Consider the following 21,864-nt stretch of genomic DNA (forward strand, 5'->3'; position numbering starts at 1 on the left):
AGCAAAACAGGTAGATTTAGAGGTTTATGAGGCTGCTACGTTTGTGTAGTTGCTGCATTTGTGTAGCTGCTGCGTTTGTGGTGGGAACTCCTTGCACTGATGAGGGAACGAGTATCTAGGCAGATGGCAGGGCAAAGTGCACTGCTTGGCTCCTCTGATATATCACTTTGGGTCGGATTGGTAGTGAATTAAGGGATGCACAAAGCACGCAGGAAGAAAACCGTTAGGGTTATGGCCACGAAGAGATGAGTTTGTGACCCATTTGTTGGTTTTACTGGTTTCTGTATCCTCAGGAATTCCTGTAGAGGGTCTGTAGGAATTCCTGCAGTAGCCACAACAGACCCTTGACCAAGCATGGCCAAGGACCCATGGTGAGCAAGAAGGAGAAATAATAGCATTTCCTTTATTCGTTTGGCCTGATTTTTTTTCCCCCCAGAAAAGAGACTTCTAGTAAGTAATATATAAAATAATACAAAGGGAGATCTCAAACCAAAAGGAAGGGAGATCTCAACCAATTGGGGGTAGCTATGCTGCCATAAAAGGTGTTTTTCCGGAAAAGAGGGAGATTTCAAACAAAACAAGGCAGAAATCTCAGCAAGTCTGGTACATTGTGCTGCCAACAAGTTTCCATATGAGTGGGGGTGAAAAAGATGCCAAGGTGTTTCTATTTTGACAAAGCCTTCTTTTACTTACCGTTCCTTCATGACTGTCTATGCATAATTGGGCAGATTTGAAGCAATGTCGAGAGAGCTCTTTTCCACGATCAGCCTCCCATACTCTAACAGTCCCATCTTGACCAGAAGTAAGGACAAATTTTCCATCTCTGCTCATGGGAACGAATGAAATAAGTAATGGTTAATGATAGAGTCTTATTCATGTGTTCTTATACCTCGCTCATCATGATGCTCATGTGTTTGTATGCCTTCCTCATATGTGTCTGTCAATCATGTGCTAATATACATTATCCTCTGGACAATCTGATTGACAGAACATCATGAGGAAGGCATACAAACACAAGACAGACTCCAACATAAAATTTCAATCAAAGAAGAAGCTCACCCAAGCGTAGCAAAGCCAAGAACTGGACCACGATGGTATGCACTCCGCCACTCAACCACGGCAAAATTGTCTTCTGTAAAAACTGTACCAGGCTGTCCTGAAAGCATTGAGACCAACACTTGTTTGTTGATTCTTAATACTACAATGCATCCACTTGCTGCACCAATTACAAGCTGTGTTTGATCCGTGCTATACATCATGTTTGTGACTTCGGGCACATCCAGGTTCATGGAGTAGACAACTGTTGAAGCAGGTTTTGTTGTATTTGCTTTAGTTTCAAAATCAACATGACTGCTGGCATCAACTTTTGATGCATTTGCACTGTCACCATTGCTGCTCTCATGGTCTCCCTCCACTGTAGAAACGCTCTCTGTTGTACAAGCTTCCAAGTCAGCAGTATCAGTGTGTGGATCCACTGAGTCAACCTTGGCTTTTACTTTGTCCTTCACAGAGGGCAGCGAAAGCCAGCATACACGCCCACCCACCTCTGTAATTACAAGATGTAGCTCTCCTACACAGATCGAGGCAATCTTCTCCATATTTTGTGAGACTCTCAACACCTGCCATCCATCACCCCCTCCTGAGTCTGAAAAACTAGTTGTATCTTTCAAAACTAGTGCTTTCAGGCTGTCTTCCACAAGCTCTTGCAAGAAAGACTTCTCAGACTTATCATCATCCATGGGTCCCATATCAGGCATGAATGTTAAGTCAAACAGAAGAACCTCTCCTTTAAGACCACCTGTGTATATTCTTTGTCCATCTTCTGACCATACATGGCAATGCGGTTCATGTGGTCTTGCTGAGAAATCTTTGCAAGCAAAGGTTGTTCTCTGTATTTTACATGCCATAGTGATCCCCTTGTTATTGCATTATCTCAATACATGTATGATGCCTATAAGACTTATCAGCAGTTGGACATGGTATCACTGTTTTACAAGGACAACAAAATTTGGGTGCACACTTCTTACATGAAAGTTTTGCTCGTACGTCCACACAGACATGTTCCCAAACCCACTGATACATATTTGATCAGAGTTTGCAGGGTTAAAACTTGCAAACTCCGCCACCCACTCCAAACGACCTTCTGCAAGCTTTGACAATTCTTGCTCTTGCAGATCCCAAAGGCACTTCAATGCAACACACAATTTTAAAATAATAAAATCTGCATAGAGATGCTCTCAAAAGCACCATCATGCAATCAACTCCCACAGAAACTTCAGTCAGAAAAGCTTACCAATCTAAAATCAGGCTCACATGAAACAGTAATAAGCCTAAATCCATCCTTTGAGAACGCAACTGCTGAGACCTCAACCTCTGCAATATCTGTAAAAGAAAAATACGGCAAATCAATCAAGCTCCTGCAAAGTTCCGGCAAAGCTCGTCATCAGGTTCGCGTATTAGAAAAAGTAAAACCTGTAAGCTTGCCATGCAGCTGCTGTTTTCCATACTCGTACACATAGACAGAAGGATGTAGACCCTAAAATCCAAACAAGTTGTGTAGCTTAGCACCTGGGTTGGATTTAATGAAGCATTTAGAGTAGAAACTCGAGGAAAAGTGCTGTTTTCCTAAGCTTAAACACTAGTCTTTCTGCATATACAAATCACTTAAGTGTTTAAAGGCACCAGGGATAATCAAATATCAAAACAGTGCTAACTACTTAAATGATTTAGATTATGTTCAGACAACCCTTCTCTACAAACACAACCCATGAATGATGATGTGGCAGTGGCACCAGGCCGCCTTCTTGCACACTTGGGTCCCCGGCCTATTCTTCACTCCAGGCGACTCCAGACGTGTTTGGCAGTACAGGCCCGTAGTGCGGCTCCTCCTCCCTCCCCCTCCGATGTAGTTTCCCTCTGAGGGAGCCCCCCCTTTCCTTTGTTCTTTGGTTTTCTAACCTTGTATGACAGTTTTCTTTCAGTATGGACCTCCTTTGAGTGATGTATTCTGTGTAGAGCAGATGCCTTTTTTTGACTCCTTTTTTGACTCGGAGGACTACTTTTTCAGGGAGAGACCTGCCGCCAGGTGGGCGGGCGGGCGGGCGGGCGCGGCGGGTGGGTTTGGGGGTTGTTGAGCGTGGAAGGGTGTTGTGAAGACATTCTCCTGGTTCACGAGATTTAAGCTGGGTGATGCTTTGTTTGCCAAACAGAGCAAGTTACTCTCGGGACCCATCTTTTGGAGTGGGTCCATTGGCAGTATTAGGGGCCACATGTATTTCAGTGTTTGTCTATATCTTCTAAAAGAGATAAGATCATTTCAACCCCCCCCTTGCGGATACATAAGGGATCACTGGAGGGTCAAGTAACCTATACGTGAAAAGGCAGAAAAGAGAAGGTTTGTAATTCCCACAGAGGGCAGCTCATGGAGCTGCACCAAGCAACAACCTGATGGGCGTCATGTGCTGAGAGAGCTGCTGCTCTAACCTGCAAACGAAAGGCACAATGCAACGTTGATGCTGACCGTTCATGCTGAGAGCTGCTGGTGCAACTGTGCTTTCTGTAAAGGAGAGGTCCGAGCCTTGACAAATTCCTCCTTCCCATGAGATGAAGAACTTCTCAGCCTCGGCTGTTCCTGCATCAAGGCTACAACAACCAAAATAAGAAGCCAACGCACATAAGTTTTTTCTTCCTTCAAGGTGACTCAGGCCCATCTGGTGATCTCTCTGACCCTGGCCTGAACTGCATCTCACTCCAACTAGTGCTCCCTCCAGATTTTCCAGAGCTTTCTCAGGTTCGTGGACAGAGAGCTTGCGCTTCAATAATGTCACATGCGGAACCTCTGGGAGTCTTCTTTCAGCCCTGAACACTGAGAGAAGACAGGGAGAGGTAGCTAAGTATTCAGTATATTCATATGGTACAAAAAGGATGTACAATCTTGCAGCCATAGGATGCCTTGAAAAGGTGTACTTCACCTAATCTAACCCTAATCTAGTGATTCAGCTTAATGATCTAAGCCTTGAGCATGTTTGCCTTTTATAGGGCTGGAAAACCTCAGTGGACTGGCCGACAACAGATCCAGGACAAATATTCCCATATATTGCTGCAGCCAACAGAGAAAAGCTCCTCCAAAAACTGGCCGACAGCCCTCCTGTCCGCTCCACAAGGTACTCCTACCCCAAACCTAGCAGCACAAGCTCCAAATCTGTTTCTAGTCCAGTTCTTTATCTATTGCCCTTCAAGGATTAGCTCTGGGAATAGCCTGCACATGACATCCCCCTCTGCTAAACTTGATGACGAGATTCCAAATTCTATTCTTGGATGATTGTCATCATCCCACTGTCTATTCACGGAGTTCCAAACCTGTCATCCTTCCCTTCCTGGCAACCTTTTCACTCAAAACCCCACCCGGTCTCCAAATCCACTCTTAACTCTGATGAAGATATATGCATCTATTCCATCTTGTCCCCTATCCCTTCATGCCCTCTTTCTGAACACTTTCTCTGGTCTTCTTTTCCTGAGTATTGAGTCTAGCACTCTCACTCCACCCCTTGGAGGATCATCCTCCCTTGGAACCGTTGCTTGAAAGCCTCTCAGGGTGTGCCCCAAGTGGCACCCGACTCACAGGACTGCCATTCCCCTTGGGTCTTGTGGAACACCATCGACCAACCTCCTAGGAACTTCTTCCATGTCTTGTGTTCCTTTGTATCTGTGCCCTTTCTTGTACCTTGGACTTGTGCACCTTCATCTAGGAGTGAATCAATGTTTAGCCTTGCTGAGCCTGAGGCTCTGATACCAATGTCACATGCAGAAGCTCTGGGAGTCTTCTTTCAGCCCTAAACACCATCCTCGAACATGCTTGATGCAAAACACATACAAAATAGAGAGAAGAGAGGGAGAGATAGCTAAGTATTGAGTATATTCATATGGTACAAAAAGAATCTACAATCTTGCAGCCATAGGCTGCCTTGAAAAGGTGTACTTCACCTTATCTAACCCTAATCTAATAACTCAGCCTATAAGAGACTGAATGATGTAAGCCTTGAGCATGTTTGCCCTTTTATAGGGCTGGAAAACCTCAGTGGACTGGCCGACCTGCTGTCAGCCAGATCCAGGACAAATATTCCCATATATTGCTGCAGCCAACAGAGAAAAGCTCCTCCAAAAACTGGCCGACAGCCCTCCTGTCCTCTCCACCAGGTACTCCTACCCCAAACCTAGCAGCACAAGCTCCAAATCTGTTCCTAGTCTAGTTCTTTATCTATTGCCCTTCAAGGATTAGCTCTGGGAATAGGCTGCACATGACAAATAAGAAGAAGAGAGCCAGGTTGACTATGAGAGGCGTCTGCAATATTATCGTGAAGCCTAATGGAAACTGAAACTGATCCCGTCAAGTGGGAATAGACTCCGTTGGACACCCACACGCATAATAGCACAACTTAATATCACAATTTGAAATGGACAACTTAATAACAACTGAAAATTGAAATGAAATGAAATGTTGATAGATGGACACCAGCACCGGTCCTGTGCCTTCACTGGAATCCGCGGAGAGCGCCCCACTGGTGTTCCAGGACCACGCACAAACAGGCGCTCCCGTACTAACACCTGGCTCTCCCAATCTCGGCACCTTTGGACCGTGGTTCTCCAAAAGCTTGGACTACCCGGCACCGAACGGGTGTTATCTGTAGAGAGAATCCTTTATCAGATTTACAACAAAGTTCTTTACTTAAATCTGAATTCACTTACTTGTAGCTCGCAAATGGAAGACCAATACCTGAGGTGTTTGTGTGCAGCTACTAGAGAGGGACACTAGAGCGCAACAGCCTGTCGAGGAGGAGGAGGAGGAGCTGCTGTGTAGAAGGTGTAGCCACCTAGGAGGTGCAGAGCCGCCTGTAGCCGTCTATGGAAAGGAGGTGCAACCACCTGTAGAGGAGAGGAGACAACCGCCTGGCTGCAGAGCACAACCACCTGTAAAGGAGGTACAGTCGCCTGAATGGGAGAAGGAGCATGCGCAGCCGCCAGCTGAAAAGTACAGAAGCCTGTACGGGAGGAGGAGCATGCGCAGCCCCAGCTGTAGAGTACAGAAGCCTGTACGGGAGGAGGAGCATGCGCAGCCGCCAGCTATAGAGTACAAAAGCCTGTACGGGAGGAGGAGGTGCTGCCTTTAGAAAAAGAAACGCCTGGCTGCAGGAGCACAGCCGCCTGCTATGGCCGCCTGCAAAGGATAGGGCAGAAGGAGCATAAACGCAGCCACCAGCAGAGCAGAAGGCACAGCCGCCTGCTTTGTGATGCTGAAACCGCCTGGCTGCAGCCTGTAGAGGAAGAGGCGTGGAGGGTGAGGAGGCGCACAATCCCTGTATGGGTGGAGGAGCAGCTTGAGGAGATGGAGTCGCACGATCATGTGTGTGTGAGCAGAAGGGTGGTCGCTTTTTTGTAGATGTTGGATGGGAGTTAAACGATCACAGCTAGCCGACTCCCCACATTTGCATGGGGGCGGCCAGCTTCATGGTGTGGTGTGGGTAGGTGACCATGCACCCACCCCCACACACATAAAAGGTTAAGTGTGGCTCCCCACCTTGGCCCATATGTGGGTGCCCATAATGGGTGCCCACTTTTAAATGAATGTGAACTTATCACCTTATAAAATGAAAGGTTAGAAATAAAGCTATTAAACCAACAAGTGCAATACACTTACCACCTGTTCACATGCAACAAAACTCGTCAGAAGACAGAGCAAACTTCACGACTCACTGGCAGGCGTCCCCGCTCAATAAGTGGCACGTCAAGCAGGCAAACACAAGAATACAAGTCATGCGAAAACAGTTTCAAACATGCAAAACATGAGTGCATGTGCAAATAGTATCATGGACATATCTCCCGTTCATGGAACAAGTACAAAATATCTGTCGGCACAAAAATGGCACAACATAAAACATAAATCTTGGTCTTCCTATGGAGTGACAGTCCCATAAATCCTGGTCTTCCTATGGAGTGACAATCCCATAGGTAAAACACAGTTCCAGGCACGAGCCTCCCTATGGAGTGACAGTCCCATAGGTAAAACACAGTTCCAGGCACGAGCCTCCCTATGGAGTGACAGTCCTCCCATGGATAGAACACAGTCCAGGTTATACACGGGTGGCACCAGTCCGGCTCCCGTCCATACGACACCATCCTGCTAACACACGGGTGGCACCAGTCTGGCTCCCGTCCATGTTAAGCAAAAATATTGGCCTCTTCACATGAGACACCGGCCTGGCCTCAAGTGAACGAGACACAAAACTGGAGATGGACCAAATGGTCGGCCAATTGGTGACATCCCCCCGGGCTTCTAAAGAGTTATCCTCAACTGAAAAGCCTCAAGATATGCCTGCAACAACTGTGGGTAGTCAACAAAATAATCCTCATTTACCCACTTTGCATCAATAGGCAAATAATTTTTGAACTTCACAAGGTATCTCCTGGAAAGCTTTCCTGCACGTAGCTTTCGCTCCTTGTAAATACCAATCTGTTCTGGCTCGAGGATCTCCTCAAGTTCATCAATCTCTAGCGGATCTTCTGTGACAGGCTCGTCAGGATCTAGCCCCACATATTTCCGAAAAAGACTCACATGAAATGCGTTGTGAATCTTCCAATGACTAGGTAAAGCAAGCCTGTATGACGCTTCATTGATCTTTTGAATCACCTTGAAGGGTCCATAATAGCGAGGAGAAAGCTTAGGATATGATCCTTCTCGTCCTGGCCTCTTCCGAAGCCTAGCCTTCTCAAATTTCAGCAAAACCCAATCACCTTCTTTGACTTGCATGTCCCTTCTATGCTTGTCAGTGTAGGAGAAATGGGGGAGAGACAAAGCTGAAACTGAAACTGAAATGAGAGCAAGACAAAGCATAGAGATACCTTGAGATGAGTGTAGACAAGACACAAGATTGATTCTTTCATTGATGTGACACCCACAATATATAGGTGAGAAGTACAAGATAGAGTAGACTCACTGACTTATGGGACAATTATAGAGGTGCCACATGGCACTAGACTAGACTAGACTAGGAGAAGTACACCTAGTGTGCACTTATCTCCAACACCCTCCTTAAGTGGACACTAGAAGGAAGACAGAAAGACAAGACTATGACATGACAAAAGATAAGACTCCCATGCAGTCTTTTGATCTGCCACATAACACTTCAATAAATCCAACACGGCTGAATTTGCAGCTTCACTTTGGCCATCCGGATGATAAGCTGATGAAAACTCAAGTTTAGTACCCATGTTATCAAATAAAGCCCTCCAAAAGAGGCTCGTAGTCTGGGATCTCTATCCCCAACAATGGATTTAGGCATACCATGATGCTTGAAAATATTAGCAAGAAAAAGCTTTACCATATGATCAACTTTAATGGTTTTCTTGACGGGCAAGAAATGAGCTTGCTTGCTAAACCTGTCCACAATGGTCCAAATAGCATCATTCCCATGCTGGGATCGAGGCAAATCCATAATAAAATCCATAGTAATACTTTCCCAAGGTTGCGAGGGAATAGGCAATGGCTGAAGCAAACCTGGAGGTTTTTGCCTGTCAAATTTCACCTTTTGGCAAGTAATACATGCACGTACATAAGCCTCAATGTCTTTACGCATGCTTGGCCAAAAGAAATCTCTCTCAATCATGCGTGTAGTGGGCATGATACCTCTATGACCAGCATAAGGTGGAGCGTGACATTCCTCCATAACCTTTGGACGCAAGTCCTTCACCACACATAGGCAATTATCCTTCAGAAGATAACCCTCGTTGATAACATAAGAGACATGTGAATGACCAGCCATCAAATCAGTCCATATATGGCAAAAATTAGCATCCAAATGATACAAATTACGCAAAGCAGATAAGTCCCCATGAGAGGCCACTGAGACTGCAGCCACATAAGGCCTCCTGGATAATGCATCTGCCACCACATTTTTCTTTCCCGGAGTATACACAATCTGAAAATGAAACATGGAAAGAAAGTTTGCCATTCTCATCTGCTTCTCCGAAAGCTTTGTTTGAGATAGAAAGTATCTCAAGCTTTGATGATCTGTATTGACTACAAATTCAGTCCCAAGAAGATAATGTTTCCATATCTTTAAGGCATAAATTACAGCCAAGAGGTCTTTCTCATAGATATCCATATGAAGCTCAGCATCATGCAAACGACGGCTCTCGTATGCAACTGCATGCCCTTCTTGATTTAGGACAACTCCTATACAATCGCCACAAGCATCACATTCTACTACGAATGATCTTTGCAAGTCAGGAACAATCAATCTGGGTCCACATATGATAGCATGCTTGAGCTGCAAGAAAGCATCCTGTTCTTTTGAAGTCCATTTGAAAGTGGTTTTCTTCTTTGTGAGATCATGTAGAGGGGTGGCTATCATGGCAAAATGCCTTATGAAACGCCTATAATATGAACATAATTCCAGAAAACTACCTACTTGATGTACGTTTTGCAATTCTGGCCAGTTCCGAATGGTCTCTATCTTTGCAGGATCCATAGTTACGCCATCTTTGGATACAATGTGACCCAGATAATGTATCTCTGAAAGAAAGAACTCACTTTTCTTGGCATTAATGAAAAGTTTATGCTTCCGCAACTCTTCGAATACTGTGACCAAATGAGTTTTGTGTTCCTGCTCATTCTTGGAGAAAACCAAGATATCATCAAAGAATACTCCTATAAATTTGCGATGGGGTTGGAATATCCTATCCATCATACGATTAAATGTGGTAGGAGCATTGGTGAGACCAAAGGGCATTACCAAAAATTCATATAATCCAAAGGCTGTCCTGAATGCAGTTTTATGGACATCTTGTGGCACCACTCGTATTTGGTGATAACCACTCTTCAAATCAAGTCTGCTGAAACAAGCCGAACCATCAAGCTTATCAAAAATGTCATCAATGCGCGGAATTAGGAATCTGTTCTTGATGGTAAGCTTGTTTAAAGCTCTATAGTCCACACACATGCGGAATGAGCCGTCTTTCTTTTGAACAAGAAGCACAGGAGAGCAATAAGGTGAGGAACTAGGCTGAACCAAACCTTTCTCTAAAAGCTCATTTACTTGCTTCATGATCTCTTCTTATTGTGCGGCACTCACACGGTATGCGGGTTTGTTAGGTGGAGAACTACCTGGCACAAGATCTATGCGATGATCTTCGGGCCTTTGGCAAGGTAATTCACCTGGCAATGCATCAGCAAAACAGTCGTTGAATGCATGAAGAAAATTCAACCTATCATAAGTCATAGCATCCACATTTTGATGACTTGGTACAATGCTATCACGAACAAAAACCAAGTACGCAGAAAGACTCTTTTTCATTGCTTTATTAATTTGGATGTGAGATACAAGTGGGATGGAATCCCCTTCTTTGCCAGCATCAATGAATTGCATGCGGCCTTTATGCATAAAAGAAATCATGTTGGTCTTGTACTCTTTGCGGGGCTCAAGCCTATGATGCCATGGCTTGCCCAACAATACATCACATCCATTTAGTGGTGCAACTAAGAAATGTTCATTATCAAGGTAGCCCTGGATATGTATGCGCAACTTCCCTATCAATGGGGTAACCTGCACCTCTTTACCAACAAAGGCAGCTTCGACTTCAATCTCAGGTCCCATGTTCTCAACCTCAATACCCAAGGCAGCCGCCGTTTGTATAGAGATGAAGTTATCGGTTGCACAGTCATCAAACATGAATAAGGCGGGCTGATCCTTGATTTGACCCCAAGCCTTGCATACCATCCGTTCTTTTGCATCATGTTTAGTGTTTCCCTGCACATCGGGAACTGCATGTACATTAGCCTTGGTTTGCTTGTCCTTGTGCTTTGGTTTGCGGTCAGGGCATTGTCGAAACATGTGCTCTTTGCTACCACAAGAAAAACATTTTCCCTCCTTGGCATATTGCTCTCTTTGCTCCGGGGTCAAGCCGAATTTGTCCTTCTTTAGGCCCTGATCTTTAGATGAGGTATTTTCAGCTTTACCTCCCTTGTGGGTCTCCCGGAAGTTCTTTTTAGATGGCTGTCCACCTTTTTGCAAATTTGGGACAACCATGTCTTTCCCCTTTGAACCACTTTGATCCTGCTTAATTTTGAGCACCAATTGCTCCGTAGCAAGAGCAGAGGCTATGAGCTATTACACAGTATGTTTCGGGTGCAATTCAATGCCCGAACGATAAGCTGGTTGCAATCCGGAGCGAAACTTCCTCTTTCTTTCATCCTCAGTGATTTGCATAAAAGGAGTTACCTCCTGCAACACTTTCCAAAACTTGTTGACATACTGTTGCACACTTTCATTATCTCTTTGCTCAAGTCTATCCCACTTTTGGGTGAGAGTTTGTTCCGCATTTGGTGGCAAGAACTGAGCATAGAATCTGTCCTTAAACTCTTTCCAGGTGCAAATGGGGTCCTTGGTGATCTTTTCAGTGATCCACCAATGAGCAGCAGTCCCCTTCAAAAACATGCTAGCATAGCGTACTTTAGACTTCTCAGTGAAGTCCTCATCGCTAAAAGCAATGTCAAACTGTGCCACAAATGCTAACACTTTGGAAGCATCATGCTCTCCATGAAAAACATCAAATTTAACAGACTTGTCACCTGCTTTAAATTCCTTGAGCTTTCTGGCATGAGGCTCATGGTCCTCTCTTTTTCTTTTCCCCTTATCCAACGGGACAGCCCTATCTGCATGGGCTCCATGGGCCATCATGGAAGTTTCATGAAGCATGGTGGCATGTGCTCCACGAACTTGGGAATCAGATGCATGTGACTTTCCTGCATAAGGCAATGTCTCTCCATGAGACAACTCAGTAGGCAAAGCTCTTGTAGTGGGCAGACCTGTCACCCCTACCATGGGATACATGTCTTGAATGCATGTGACCTTCATGCCCTCCATGAGCACTAGCATACATATACCTGTCAGGCTTTGTGCCTTGTGGAGAAGATGCATGACGAGAGGTGACTGTCACCTCTTCCTTTTGCATAAATGACCTCAACCTTTGAGATGCGGGATCTCCATGCTTCAAGCGAGGTGGATTTCTGAATTTCAGCTCTCCATCTTCCCCCTCTTTGATGTCACCTTTGTGGAGGAGGTAGGAAAGTGCCAACTCCCTTGGCTTCTTGCCCACTTCCCGTGCCATGGACTCAAAAGTCACATCTACCATTGCATCGGCTTTCCTTGCTTCAATGGCACTTTGCACATGGAGATCTTCATGCAAAAATTTCAGCTCTTGCTCTTATGCCTGCAAAAGCTCTCGTATGCTCCATTTCAGCCCTCATTGCATCAAGCTCTTCTTCTTGCATGGCTGTCTTTCCTCGAGACAGTTGTCCCTTTGAATCACTATCATTTACCCTTTCAAGAGGCTTGTGCCTTCCTTGTAGAGCATCAGAACCACGTGAGGCACTTGATGGGCCCCTCGAATTAGGCACTTCCAAAGGGTGGCCTTGGCTGTCCATTGTGTTAAGTGTGCTAGAAGCAGGGTGTCCAATACACAGGTTCGTTTCCCCACTAAGAAGAGGGAAATAACTGTGCTCTGATACCAATGAAACCGATCCCGTCAAGTGGGAATAGACTCCGTTGGACACCCACACGCGTAATAGCATAACTTAATATCACAATTTGAAATGGACAACTTAATAACAACTGAAAATTGAAATGAAATGAAATGTTGATGGATGGACACCAGCACTGGGGCCGGAACGGGCCGACCCCCCCCCCTCAATATATGATATATTATTGGGAGTATTTAACAAATACCATGCTCCATGGGTTCAATGAACCAGATGATGTCCATGTACAACTGAGATGAATACAGTACCAAACAAGAAGCTCGAAGTAGATGTTCGAAGGAGAGCGACCACTTGAGTGGTCCAGTCTCTACAGTCCTGTGCCTTCACTGGAATCCACGGAGAGCGCCCCACTGGTGTTCCAGGTCCACGCACAAACAGGTGCTCCCGTACTAACGCCTGGCTCTCCCGATCTCGGCACCTTTGGACCGTGGTTCTCCAAAAGCTTGGACTACCCGGCACCGAACGGATGTTATCGGTAGAGAGAATCCTTTATCAGATTTACAACAAAGTTCTTTACTTAAATCTGAATTCACTTACTTGTAGCTCGCAAATGGAAGACCAATACCCGAGGTGTTTGTCTGCAGCTACTAGAGAGAGACACCAGAGCGCAGCAGCCTGTCGAGGAGGAGGAGGAGGAGCTGCTTGTGTAGAAGGTGTAGCCACCTAGGAGGTGCAGAGCCGCCTATAGCCGTCTATGGAAAGGAGGTGCAACCACCTGTAGAGGAGAGGAGACAACCGCCTGGCTGCAGACCACAACCGCCTGTAAAGGAGGTATAGTCGCCTGAATGGGAGGAGGAGCATGTGCAGCCGCCAGCTAAAGAGTACAGAAGCCTGTACGGGAGGAGCAGCATGCGCAGCCGCCAGCTATAGAGTACAGAAGCCTGTACAGGAGGAGGAGCATGCGCAGCCGCCAGCTGTAGAGTACAGAAGCCTGTACGGGAGGAGAAGCATGCGCAGCCGCGAGCTGTAGAGTACAGAAGCCTGTACGAGAGGAGGAGGTGCTGCCTTTAGAAAAAGAAACGCCTGGCTGCAGGAGCACAGCCGCCTGCTATGGCCGCCTGCAGAGGATAGGGCAGAAGGAGCATAAACGTAGCCACCAGCAGAAGGCACAGCCGCCTGCTGTGATGCTGAAACCGCCTGGCTGCAGCCTGTAGAGGAAGAGGCGTGGAGGGTGAGGAGGCGCATAATCCCTGTATGGGTGGAGGAGCAGCCTGAGGAGATGGAGTCGCACGATCATGTGTGTGTGAGCAGAAGGGTGGTCGCTTTTTTGTAGATGTTGGAGGGGAGTTAAACGATCACAGCTGGCCGACTCCCCACATTTGCATGGGGGCGGCCAGCTTCATGGTGTGGTGTGGGTAGGTGACCATGCACCCACCCCCACACACATAAAAGGTTAAGTGTGGCTCCCCACCTTGGCCCATATGTGGGTGCCCACTTTTAAATGAATGTGAACTTCTTACCTTATAAAATGAAAGGTTAGAAATAAAGCTATTAAACCAACAAGTGCAATACACTTACCACCTGTTCACATGCAACAAAACTCATCACAAGACAAAGCAAACTACAAGACTCACTGGCACGCGTCCCCACTCAGTAAGTGGCACGTCAAGCAGGCAAACACAAGAATACAAGTCATGCGAAAATAGTTTCAAACATGCAAAACATGAGTGCATGTGCAAATAGTATCATGGACATATCTCCCGTTCATGGAACAAGTACAAAATATCTGTCGGCACAAAAATGGCATGACATAAAACATAAATCTTGGTCTTCCTATCGAGTGACTGTCTCATAGGTAAAACACAGTTCCAGGCACGAGCCTCCCTATGGAGTGACAGTCCCATAGGTAAGACACGGCACAAATACTGGCTCTTCCATGGCGTGACAATCCCATGGATAGAACACATTCCAGGTCATACACGGGTGGCACCAGTCTGGCTCCCGTCCATACGACACAATCCTGCTAACACACAGGTGGCACCAGTCTGGCTCCCGTCCATGTTAAGCAAAAATACTGGCCTCTTCACATGAGACACCGGCCTGGCCTCAAGTGAACGAGACACAAAACTGGAGATGGACCAAATGGTCGGCCAATTGGTGACAGAAACCCTAATTTGAAATTGCTTGCAGTGGTCTTGCATAAAACTTCTTTCACCTCCTGCCTCTCCCACTTCTTTGCCTGCGTTATCATACAAAAAAGTTTTAACTTTGTTCAAGTCGGCTGCCCGCCCTTTGATTGGCATTATGGCTTCTACCCAAGCCAATCATTCTCCACCCCCACCAGCCAAGAGAACAATCCTTTTTCCCAAAGATGAGTCTAGGACCTTACAGACAGATTTTGATAACGAAATCAAGACCACACTCATTGGAAAGATTTTCGGGTCCCTCCCGCTCTCAGGCTAGAGATTTGATCTTGGTGGTGGCACTTCCCACACAGCTTGCCTCGCATTTTGTTGATGCCGGCTTGCTTGGAAGGGGATTCTTCCAAACAAATTTCGATTTGGCGGAGTCAACCTCACAGACTCTTGAGAGCAGCCCACTTCCTCTCTGCCCGAGGAAACTATTCTTCTTCGAATACCGCTGGAATTTCAACTCGGTGCTAGAGGACCACAACTTTTGTCCGATCTTGCTCAGGTTCCCAGGGCTCCCATGGATCTATTGGAAGTTTTTGGCTTCCATAGGGTCAGCCTTTGGACAGGTTCTCGAAGTCCCCGCCCTTCCAGAGACACCTTCCACGGCTGCCAACAGTAGCTGTACAGCCAATGTTGATGGGGTACCACGAGTCATGATACTCGTCTTGCCGATAGACCAAACCAGTGCTGTGTCTGCCGACGACAAGGCCACATTGCCAAATATTGTCCCAGAACCAAGGAGCGTCGTAGGAGATAGCACAAACGCACGCCCCGGGCAACACAACCCATGGCCCCTCCAGCCCCTGCTGCCCCGAATGGTTTGTTTGGGTTTATACGCCCCCCGTCCTCCCCACTGGTTTCTTCCATTATCTAGGCTTGGAGCAATATGTGGATTTTTTTACGTCATAGACCCCCAAGCTTAGTAGGTGAGGTTGACAGGCAGCCCATTATGTAGAACAACCTTATCAAAGAAGATCTTGTCAGACGCCTAGGTGCAGCAGGGTATATGCAATGGCCAAGTTGGGATGGATGCCCAACGACAGTACTTGACTAGAAGAATTTTAAGTGTCTTCCTGACGATGAAAAGAGGCAACTACCCAGCATCTCACAGGGAGTCACCACCGACGGATTGCACAGGTTGATGCAGCTATACCTAACCACTCGATCACTAATACATTTTTTCATGAGTATCATTACTTAAGGTTAAGGGTTTTTTCTAGGATAGGTGGCCCCTTCAGGTGTTGAATCTTGAGATTCCCGAAGCCAGAGGAGGAAGAGAGTTTTGCCTTCTATTCCATTCAGTTTGGATGGCGGATGGAGAGATGTGATGTACAGGCGATCATACCGGGCTCTGTGATCCGTCCACTTAGTGTAGTGGGTCGCTCTGGGAAGCGTTGGTATATTGACCATTTTCCCATGATGGTTACTCATGCCTCATGGTGCCGATGGCTATATGGTGGATGCCCTGTGAGATATCTACATTGGGACCCTAGTGAGTGAGAATGGACTTATGTAACTAGCTCCATGAGGAGAATACCTTTCTTCAGATATTGTGCGTAACGCCACGTTGCTCATGCTTGGTTTTATTTTTTAAGGCTCTTGTCCCTATTCTCACACCAGTAGACTCACATCTCTAGACTCACATATGTAGGCTCACGTCTGTGGGCTCACGCCTCTAAACTCACACCTATAGGCTCACGCCTTTTTTATATGAAATAGGCACCCGCAGGTCTAGTGAGCTAGACTCACACCAAGCCTGGTGGGCTCACGCCTATAGGTTCCCATCTCTGGACTCACCTCTAGACTCCAGAGAGTTCCCAATCTTAGCCCTCATTGGAAGACGTATGACATTACATGACTCCCAGCCACAACTGACAAGATAGAATGTCCATCGTATGGAATGACTCAATTCTTAATGAGCATGGGTGCTTTTTGGGGATAATGGCTATATGCAATGTTTGAGATGGCATATCCTCGACTCAATGGTGCTTTGAAGGCCTTCAAAGGGCTCCAAGCAAAGTGGGGAAAGCTTATCACAAAGTTTTGATGGAGTGCACACGAGAATTACATACATTAAATCAACGACTTAGAACCCTTGATGTAAGGTGGCACCCTTGTCTCATGTATGCAAGTTTTCTCTCATATGTGTGACCCTATTGGTATGCAGTGGAGAAATACATATGCTCTATTCCAATAAGAGAGGGTGGAAGATGGAAAGGATGATCACTTTGGTTAAACACAAAGTTATGGGAAAGCATTGGTATCCGAAACCCCTCTGTATATGGTTTGCAGCCCTTCTTGGAGATCTGTGTGGTCTCCCCATCCTCTGGGCACCCAAGGACTCGGGTTGGATGGGCCCATAATGGCCTTGCCCGACCATCCTTATCTTTTATTTATACAGTTCAAACTTCCTGAATTTAGTCCATGGGGCGAACCATCATATTACTAGAGCCATGCATGTCATAAGTTTAACATTAGACTAGTCTATTATTCATTCATTAGAACTAGTCTCATCAGCATAGTAGCTATGAAACGTGTTTCATACCTCTGGCCAAGTATGAAACATTCCGTAAAAGTTTCACACGTTTCATACCCGTTTTTTTCCTGGCAGTTTTTAAAAAACGTTTTTTTTAAGATAAGGCTCTGGTAGCGACTCACGTATCATATTACAAACAAAAAAACGATGGCTGCAAGCTTCTATGCATGAAACGCATCAACCTGGGAAGCTCGTTTTTCAAATTTTTGGCCCCTAACACGCATCTTCATGCCTGCGGGACTTCTTGCACGCATATTTGAGGTAGGCACAATATATACATACTGCTTTTGTTCATTTTCTGGGAAAAAATCAGATTTTGAAATTAGGGCTTTTTGTGCCAGGCTACCCCAATCTCTCCTAAAAATCAGAATACATTAGCATCGAGAAACATGCCTCATGCCAGGGATGTTGCATGGGAGCATGTCACAAAGTTGTCAAGCTATGAGAAATCGGGATCAGAGAAATGGAAGTGCATGATAGCAAGTGGTAGTGTAACCCGTGTGAAGGCACACTTCTCAGGTTTGAAAGGGCAAGGGGTTTCCTCATGCAAGAATGTTCCCAAGAAGGTTTATGATTCCTTGCAGGCATGGAGGAGACAGGAGGGAGCAAAGCGAGGGCACCCACAGGATGAGGAAGATACTGACGATGTATCCAAGAGAGCCAGGACTAGTGGGGATGCATGGGCAGCCAATCTGATTTTTCTAGTAGTCAAAGTGTATCTGGTAACATTGGATGTAGCTCAGCTCCACGAACCCATAGGACCGCCTTGCCCACCAGAGGCTCCCTGCAAAGAGCAAACATAAGAGCAGGTCTATAGAAGCAGGCTATAAATGAAGCTAGTAGGGAGTTGACAAAGCTCTTCATACAATGTGCTTTGTCATTTAATGTGGTATGCACCCCTCGTTGGAAAAAAGCAATTAAAGCAATCAACCGCATAGGGCATGAGTGGGAGGGACCCATTTATTGAGTCCTTGTGTACCAAAGAGCTGAGAAGGGAGACACTAAATGTGAAGCAAGAGATGGAGCCTTTGAAGGCCACATGGGTGAAGTATGGTTGCACTCTTTTGTGTGACGGGTGGACAGATGTGCGGAAGAGGAATTTTTATAACATTATTGTGTCTTCATGCAAGGGCACCATGTTCTTGAGAGCCATAGATGCATCTGCACCTGCCACAGTTGTCACGGGAGAGCTCATTTGGAGGCACCTGCGCAAGGCGCTTATGGAGATTGGTCCAAATAACATTGTGCAGGTTGTCACAAATAATGGGTCTGATTGTGTATCTATGGGTAGGATGCTCATGGATGAGTTTCCAAGGATTCTGGACTCCATGTCCATCCCATAGCTTGGATTTTCTCATTGAGGATGTTGCCAAAATTGGGTGGGTCAGTTAGATCTTTAACACATCTCGCAGCATGGTGAAATTTGTCACAAACAGGCCCAACGTTCTTGCAATGTATCGGCCTAATAGTGATTTGGATCTTCTCAAGCCATCAAAGACCAGATTTGCATACATGTTCGTTGTAGTTGAGCGATTGGTCAGAGAACGCCATGGGCTCTTGCATATTGTTGTCTCTAGAGAGTGGCAGGTTTGGGAGGATCATAACCAGCCCAAAACAGTGGCATTTACATGATCAGTGATGAATGCTGCATGGTGGCCAGAGGCCGGGAATCTAGTGAAGGCAATCTACAATGTGCTACGCATCACTGACATGGAGGGCAGTAGTCTTGGACTCTTATATGAGTTCATGGACAGGATCAGTGAAGCACTTAACCGATGCATTGTCTTGTCAAATGAGAGGTAAATCAATGACATTATGGACTTTGAACTTTAATATATGCAACCATGGCTGTTTTTTTCCCTTTTTTAAATCATAACATGGCTGTTTTTAGGGTCCAGGACAATCAAGAGGTGTGGAATCGTCGATGGGATTGGTTCCATAAACCAATCCATGTGGTTTCCCATATGCTGCACCCTTTGTGGCGCAATGAGGACCAATACAACAACGAGGAGATTGAAGAGGGATGGCAAGAGCACATCAACAATCGGTGGGGGGAGGAGGTGATGTTGATCTTTTGAGACAGCTAGAGGATAAGCTCTTGATTTTTCGCAATGGTAACCATGTTTTTGGTCGGGCAACAACTGTCATGAGAGAGACTCAGTTTCAGCCTATCTCTTGGTGGGATAAATATGGGCTTAGCACTTCTCATCTGGTGAGTCTAAAATTTGTGAATCGTGATTACATGTAACATAATACATATTGCATATATGATACTTATAGCGTTTCTTGTCTTCTTAATGATAGAAATGCCTTGCCATTAGAGTTCTCTCATAGGATTGTAGCTTGGGTCCTTGTGGGAGGAACTGGAGTACCTGGGCCCTCTCATACAAAGGAGAAGAACGAACTGAGCACTGCTCGATTGGAACAGTTGGTGTATTGTCATTGCAACCTCCGTCTCATTGAGCAGAGGCAACCCCTTCGAGTCACGTTAGGTGGACGTGGACAAAATTGACATTGAGAAGGTGAAGGATGTTCCCGAGATTTGTCACAATGAGCGTGACATCTATGCCATGCTTTATGAGGAGATGATGGCATCGACTGGGAGGACACGATCAGGTGCTGGTACCAGTGCAGTAGCAGAGACCAATGTGGCTGTAGAGCTTCAAGATGATCCAGATGAGAGCCATGAGGCATCCTCCTCTTCTAGCACTGAGTCAGAGACATCAGAAGAGTCAGACGATGAGGACATGGAGGATATTGAAGACCTATAGGATACAGATTCTTGAGGCTTGGTCCCAACTCTCCTGAGTCATGAGTCATAATTTCTTGGATCATGGACATTTATTTCTATCATTTTGTGTCAACAGACATGTTTTATTTTCTTTGATCACTCTCAATTATTGATGATCGAGTCTTGAGAACTTCTGGTCATTTATGTCTTTTGCATTGCTAGTAGCTACTAGCCTTCGGGATTGCTAGCTAGTTGACTCTTTTTTATTTCAATCTTCAGAGAATATATGATATGCCATATGGCATATATCATTTGATGTATTGGTCTTTCAACTTTGAGACTTTGAAGATTGTTTTGAATATTGTATGAGGGCATATGCATCATCATTCATGAATCATGCATGGTAACTAGTTTCATTTAAATTGTTGTAACTTGTCTTGACTAGTGCACACCACATGTGACAAGTCCAAAAGTCACTTGACAGTCTTTCAACAACTATACTTCATTGACAATGACAAATGATAGGTGACAGGTCTAAGCCAGTACTCAGGAGTCAAGAATCAGGTTGGATACGTGTATGCAGTGCATATTTGGGAGTTTTTTAGTGTATCAGAGTGTTGTACATGCTCTTGAAGCTGTAGTAGCAATATCCAATATTTTTGGCCATTGTAACCCCCCCTTCCCCCTCCACCCCCAGGCGGTATGAAACGATTACGAAACTTCTAGCAAAATTATGAAATGTTTATGAAACTCGTTTCATGAAACACGTGGCTACTATGGTCCCATGGAAGGAAGATTAAAAAACACACTATGAATAGATGAGAATGGCGTGGATCATTGTGGTGGAGCTATTCTAAAAAGCGGCCCTATGCTGCCTTCCATAAAAAGGAGCCATTGAAATTTAAAAAAAGATGGAGAGAATACTAATTGTTATCATAATTTAAATAAATTTCAGACTAATAAGTCCACCAGCATATAGCCTGGTGGTAGAGGATAGGATTTGTCAAGCAGGAACCTGGGTTGAAAACCAACTGGACTCCTGTAACAGAAAAGAAAAAGAAAACAGACTAACCTTTTCTGCATAGGCAATCCATTTGTTGGAAGGATCATAAGCAGATACAGAGATGCCAAACCGGGCACCCCAGATGAGGGGCTTGCTCAGGCCTCCTTTCAAAGAGTAAGAGCAGATGGAATTGCCGCAGATTGCAAGGGCTGAATTGTCTTCAAGAACATGTAAAACAGTGCCTTGGTACCCAATAGCATATCTGGCCATAACTCCAACAAAAAAATCAGTTAAGTTTTTCTATTTTTTTGACAGCCTACTAATTTCAAAAAATTCAGAAGAAGAACAGAGAAAAAAAGCAGAAAAACAGCCCACAGGAGGGGATTTTTTTCCCAAAACCTGAGACAGAGAGAAAAAAAGACCCAAAATCCTAGTGGAAAAACAAAGCAGGCCACCAACACAAAATTATATATCATCATTTTTACTGCTTACTCGATTCTGAAGGGCTCCATGGCCTCTGCGCTGTTTCTTCCTCCAGAAAAACAGTACGTGAAGCTCAACTGCCATGCAATGAATGGAAGTCCACTTCACACGAGCGCCCGCCCATCTGTCCCGTGTTCGCTTCGGGCCGTTACACATGGCCACCCTTTTTTTTAATAACTTTTTTCTTTTCTCCTTTAGGTAAAATTATTTGCTTACGCAATAGCTTTGAAATTATTACCTTCTTTCTTCCTTTAGGTAAAGCCAATCACATATCAAACCTAGAAATGCAAATGTCGGGAGATTCCGCGTCCAAGAGTGGTGGACGCGTGATGGCTCCCCCTCCTTGGTGTCTGTTTTGTTATTTTCTTTTTACCATCTCTCTCTCTC

At 45.4% G+C, this 21,864-nt stretch overlaps 1 protein-coding gene across 1 annotated transcript in view; it reads right to left on the minus strand.

Annotated features, from left to right (window-relative positions):
* Window positions 1-21,619, minus strand: part of LOC147642334 (uncharacterized) — a 48,772-nt gene extending 27,153 nt beyond the window's left edge. Inside the window, exons 1-7 of the mRNA XM_086805401.1 lie at window positions 21,487-21,619; window positions 21,064-21,256; window positions 2,473-2,536; window positions 2,294-2,382; window positions 2,028-2,186; window positions 1,060-1,889; window positions 694-823 (exon numbers count right to left, since the gene is read on the minus strand). Coding sequence (XP_086661527.1) covers window positions 694-823; window positions 1,060-1,889; window positions 2,028-2,186; window positions 2,294-2,382; window positions 2,473-2,536; window positions 21,064-21,256; window positions 21,487-21,506 — 1,485 coding nt within the window. The 5' untranslated portion in view covers window positions 21,507-21,619. The remainder of the gene's footprint in view (window positions 1-693; window positions 824-1,059; window positions 1,890-2,027; window positions 2,187-2,293; window positions 2,383-2,472; window positions 2,537-21,063; window positions 21,257-21,486) is intronic.
* Window positions 21,620-21,864: the final 245 nt, after the last annotated feature.

The sequence above is a fragment of the Cibotium barometz genome, chromosome 1 (assembly GCF_041138505.1).
Source record: "Cibotium barometz isolate CiBa-2024 chromosome 1, ASM4113850v1, whole genome shotgun sequence".
Taxonomy (NCBI): Eukaryota; Viridiplantae; Streptophyta; class Polypodiopsida; order Cyatheales; family Cibotiaceae; genus Cibotium; species Cibotium barometz.